Raw genomic sequence first — 6000 nt, 5'->3', positions numbered from 1 at the left:
CAAAGACATTCGGTTACGAACGGTTCCCTGGATAGGGGGACCAGTGTCGGAAGTGTACACGTGCGCGACCATCAGTCAATGTTTCTGTCTCTGGTTTTATCTTGGACATGATTTTGTTCATCGTTGGATAGTTTATGGTGTTCTGGATAGAATCTTCGTTAGAGTGATCGGTTGCTGATGCGCTCAACGGGCCTACCAGTTGAAGCTTCATCGGATGTTTATGCTCTTGGTGGTTGTTCTAATCGGGACTACAAGTTGAAGCTTATCAGCAGGGTTTTGGATAGTCTGTGTGGGTGTATGTGTATGTGTGCGTTGTAACGGGACCGTGGATCTCTGCCGCGCTAAACGGTTAACGGTGTTTCGTGGTTCAACCGTCACGTCAGCCCGGTACCAGCCGGCTACCCTTCTCCATTGCGACGTGTTGTCTTTGTGATGAAAGTGATTTAATGGTTGATCCGCTAAAACTATTCTGGGTAATTACCAACAGCACCTACTTAGGTACGTGGAACTTGTATTGTATCAATATTGTTGCTGATGTTTTCTTGCGTGGTCAAGCATGACAGTTTTCCTGGAAGAGGTTTAGATGTGTGAAGCACGAGTGAGAAACAACGATCCAAAGGCGAAGACCTTTACGGGGTTGTTGGTTTACCGAGTCACGAATTCGAGACACGGGGATATTTGACGTGATTTAGGCTACTTTGTAGCTTCTAGGGCCATCGAAATGATCGTGTTACAAATATTAACGAACTATCCCTTATCGATTTAGTGCCCTTTTAATAAAATCAAAGTGACTCAAAACGACACAGCCAGTAAAACCCGACAAAACAAACGTTTTAACGTACTCGATTAACAGAAAAAATTTCTCCGGAATTTTTCAAGCATCCCAGATGTAACGGTCTCCCTAACACGTGGACATTCCCAGGGCGGTAAAACGATTTGCCGAGTCACAACTGGGGGGGGGGGGGGGGGGGTGACTGAGGCGCGATGCTCGAGGGTAGTGGTGTGAGACGAGCTCACGGTGAAAAATGGTTGGAATTTCAGTGAAGCGTCGTCGGCCACGATGAAACTCTCGTTAAGCTCGGTTTCCGTGCCGAAAGCGAGGACTCTTGGCGCGAACGTCACCGCCGGAATCCTTTTAGTTTCCGTTTTGCGGCATCGATCGCGACGAGGCCCGCGTTATTTTCAAAAGGCACGCCATGATTTGTAGATTGTACCATCGTACAACGGACGCCTCGAGCCCATGCTACCCGGACAATTGGGGAATATCCTTCCATTCAAACCGACGGAAAATCAATTCGACTCGGTAATTACGATCCGCGCCGTCGGCGAAGGTATCATCGTCGCTGTTGTCTGCTTCCAACGTTTCTTCTCGTCGCGTTTTGCGCGCCTGGATGGATCAACGTTTGGTCGTCAATGGGAACAATGCGTAACTGGCTGGGAACAAATGGATAGTTCTGAATTTAGGGTGGGAAAAAAACAGACGGTGGAAACGGGGCGAGTCTGTCGACACGAGTCTTCTCTCGAGCGATATTCGACGAGGATTTGCCTCGGGCACCGGAGATGAACGAGGATTGCGAGATTTAATTTGACGAGGCGACGATAAAAGAGCATCCCTCGTAAGCGGAGTGGAGTCGGATACTCGGTTTATCGCCGGTGTCTTTTGGAATAGCTAGGGAAGACATTCTTGTCTTGCTTAAGCAACCGTGGGGCTCGCTGGGTATCGAGTCATCCTCAGAGTGGCTTTGTTATTTGAGGTTGAAAAATGAATTTTTTCGACGTCTCGGAATTGGTAAATTTTTAATTGGAATCTCTACTGGATCTAAGAAAACAACTCGTGAACAGTATGGTCGAATTTAATTTTGTGGTATTACGTAATAAGGGGGATGATGAACGATCAGTTTTTTAGCGTAAAATTTTTTTAAGTAATAGGGTTAGAAGCAAGAGGATGAAATTTATGACGAAAATGTGCAGTTCAAAAAAAGATGAAACGAAAGCAAACGCGATCAGTGCACCGCAATTTTTCATACGCTTCCTAATTAGTGAATGTAGGTTAACCAGCGATGTATTCTCGGAAATCAAATTTTTAAGCAAAGGTGTAATAACAATGAGGGAAAAATTTATGTTTAAATTATATATTATCTAAATCGAAGTGTACCAGTTTCTGTTAGTGTGAATACACTAATCATTGTTTACTAATAAAGTGAACATCAGTTTCTTTGACTGTTAAAAGTGTCACTGTATATTGTAGTACTAAGTTTCATTAGGTTGTTGTTTCTCTATTTTAAAAGATTTGTTAATTACTACAATAATTGATTAATAATTATTCAACTTCGAATTCTATGTACTTATAGTATGCGTGGACACGCAGAATATATTGCCCAATGAAACATTCATTTTACGTCTAAATCAATAAGAATTTCAACGAAAGAATTAGATATTCTTTAATTTATGTTATTTCGAATACTCAAAATTAATTTTTGCAATTTTAATTATTTTATATTTACACGTTATTATACATACACTAAAACAGGGGTCAAAATAAATAATACATTGAAGAATTAAATAGCTCTTTTTTATATAATTAAATTGAAAGTTACACATTGATCAGATAAAATGAAAATATTTATTTTCATTCTCTTATTTTTTAAGTGCGTGCAATTATATTTGATGAAAACCAATTGTCATATTCGAGCAAAGTGTGAAAGAGATTCTATTAAATCGAAACTTCGATCCATCTTGATTAAAGGTTATTTAATAGAGTCATATTATTTGAGAAAGGATAGTATATTATAACTTCACTGGCCTAAATTATTACCCAGAACTTTGCAGACTCACTTCGTTGATTGATCAGGCAAATACATATTTCTTCCAATAGTATCGATTATATGCTATCAAATACATTCGGGGAAACAGATAATATTTTACCGGAGTAGTTTTTAAGAAAACTCTGAGGATCGACATTTCCATTCATCTTCCTCTCACATATCTAAAAATATCATTGGAATTCAATAGAAATTCCCTATCTACGTATACGTCTCCAATTTTTCATTTATTTGAACGTTTTCAGTTGTCACGTGTCGTTTCCAAATCGAAAACTTGGATAAATTGACCATATTTTTTGGCGGTGTCTATAAAGAATCGTCAGATTTGACAGGAAAGAGCTCGAGCCGAGGGAACGTTGATCGAATTCTCACGCGTATCTGAAATTTTTCTCAAATTCAATGAAAGCACTAAATCTTCAAATAAATCTAAAAGAACAATTTATTCATTTCGATTTTATTATTAGGCTATTTTAGTTTCTCAATAATAATAATAATAAAAAAATAGTAGAATAATAATAATAATAATAATAATAATATAAATGTTTTGTGACGATCCTTGTTTTTCTCCTTACTTTTCAGATATACTTTAACACTTGTTTCTACAAATAAGACCTGAAAACTGTGAACCCACATAAACCTCCGCGGCCTGGTGCTAATAACACGAACATTATTCGTAATTTCATTTCACCGTGAAAGGGTTAATAGGATTAGTTCGATGGAATTAAGCTTGCGGAATGAAAATATGCAAAGTTTGCGGGGGCAGCGACGCACCGTCAAAAGAAGTCCGAAGGAAACGTACTTCTGCTTTCAAATTACGATTCGCGAGGGAAAAATCGATTTTACGACACGATGGAACGCCAACTCTCCTGACTCGGCAGCACGTAAACTATGCTTCAAATTTTCCGCGAGCTAAACAAACACGCTGTATTTTATAAAGTGGACGGTGTCATGGAAATGCTTTACTGAACTATTTCAACGTCGTTTATCTAATGAAAAAACAGCTTACCTTTTAATTTATCGTAGGAAATATTATGTAGCAGCAAAAGGATAATAATGTGTAACCTGTTAACATGGGAAATCGAGTTAACACGTCATTTATGTTTGATTTTACTTTTCAGAGTTTATGCATTTTTTCATGTATAAAGTTGGAGATTCTTGCATGTAACTGTATCATAATATATGTACGATGTAAGTTTCAAATTAAGGTAAGACTAGGTCAAAATTTCAATGATTATTAGATAAATTTTTTAAATATTGGTCTTTTTGTAAGATTTAGGACTCTATAATGGAATTTAATCCTGCATACTTATCTTAACTCATCGTCGTTAATAACCACATATGTGTAATTTTTGTGACGATAACAATAGTTAAAAAGAAATGTCTACTATAGTACAGGTATCTTACATTCTATGTAACATTTTCGATCAATGGTCGTATTAGATAAAAAAAAGAAAGTGAAATCGACGTTACACATTATCAAAGTGAGGACTCTTTCGTTTCATGAAGTTAAAGCTATTGTAAATACATCTACTCTTAATTCTATTTTTACGAAAAATCCGTGTAAAAGAAAACATGTAAAAGAAGGTACTTTGTATATTAAAAAATGGAGGGTTGTCCTTGTACCATAGAAACCAGGAGAAATAATACGATAAACCAATTAAGAATTTCCTTTCTAAATGAGGACAATCTCTTAGAAAAATAAATAGGAATAATTTCCCTTAGAATCAATCCTCAGAAGGAATATTTCAAGAATAATAATTCAATAGGCAAGCTGCTTAATTTCAAGTTAAGTGAAAATTTTTAAAAAGATAAAGTCGGACGGTGTTACGTAAAAACAAATTGTGCAAGAAAAGAATTTAATTGTTTTCTACAGCGTGTGACCAAATCTGCATAAGGAAGATATTAGAATTCGTGCAGATAATTTTCATATATTCGACCTTCTTACCACGAAGTATCAATAAAAATTAATGAAATTTGTTGTTGAAGTTTGCCAAGAAGTTCGAAGAAAACCTATATCACCTTAATGTTGATTGCTAAGCAAGTCGATTCCATAGCAAAGATGCACCCTGTTTGGCAATCATCACAAAGCAAACCGAGCGAAGTAATCGTCAACAATAGATGGCTCGAGGGAAATGGGGACAATCCATAAACAAGCAGAAAACAATGCGGCGAACAAATAACAGAGGACTGCATGTGTTAGAATTAATTCGAGTCTTTCAGCCGCCCCCCGTTCGCGATTGTTATCACGATTTCAAGGACCTTTCGCGAAAAAAAATTGGTCTTTGTTGGAGTCGCTCATTATCTCGACGTCGGCTGCGAATTCATTAAAAGGAGAAAGTCCTAATCCTGAATTCGGCGAATTGTGTCCCGTGACGTCCTTCGAACAACGCTCGTGACATCCTAACATATGAAACGTTCGCGTCGTATTGTTATTAGTCTACTTAATTTTCGTTGAACTAATGGGAAATTCATTTTTATGTGGCTTTTTACTTGTGCTTCAGTGAAAGAAATCATTGTGATTGGTGAAGAGAAGAAATATAAAACGAGAAAATTCATCGTCAGTTCTCATCATTTGTGATGCGCTTTGTTGAAGGAAACAAACAAATTCCAATAACATACAATCACAAGCACACCTACCAACAAATGTAAAAACCCTATGCATGCGTAAAAATGCACATATAAAATAGGAAAATGTACTAGATAAAAAATTATGGATCTTCTTTAAATTCTACATACATTACATTATTTAAAAACAAAAGTACACACGCAAGTTGATATTGTCTTAATTCTCGTCAGAAAAATGCTAAAAAAGTTTGAGGAAATTGTGGATAATATTTCGAGTGACAGATGTTGTAGCAACTATTCGATATGAATAATAATTTTCGACAGAAAAACCGCTATACCTTCGCACACACCTGATATTTTAGACAAACGACTGGTTTCTAACCACGATGCTCTTGTAAAAACCCGAAACTCCCGGATATTTACTACAACCTGATAGTATGTACGGGTGTACGCTGCTGGCGTGTGTGATCGATGCCGCCCCTCGTGATCCATGGTTACCATGTGTACGTTGGAGAAATGCTGCGGAAAAAGAGCGAAGCCGCGCTCCCACATCACCGATAAATCGACGGGAGAAGTGCTCTCGGAAGATCCGTTGAACGACTTTCAAACGGTG

The 6000-nt window shown here is 37.5% G+C and overlaps 1 protein-coding gene across 1 annotated transcript in view; it reads left to right on the top strand.

The window, feature by feature from the left end:
- Positions 1-446: 446 nt before the first annotated feature.
- LOC107188494 (neural-cadherin-like) overlaps positions 447-6000 on the top strand; it is a 105958-nt gene continuing 100404 nt past the window's right edge. Inside the window, 1 exon segment of the mRNA XM_015576790.1 lies at positions 447-498. Coding sequence (XP_015432276.1) covers positions 447-498 — 52 coding nt within the window.

The sequence above is a fragment of the Dufourea novaeangliae genome, unplaced genomic scaffold (assembly GCF_001272555.1).
Source record: "Dufourea novaeangliae isolate 0120121106 unplaced genomic scaffold, ASM127255v1 scaffold124, whole genome shotgun sequence".
NCBI classification, from domain to species: Eukaryota; Metazoa; Arthropoda; class Insecta; order Hymenoptera; family Halictidae; genus Dufourea; species Dufourea novaeangliae.
Note: the sequence above shows the minus strand (reverse complement) of the source record. Positions and strands in the feature narration are given on the sequence as shown.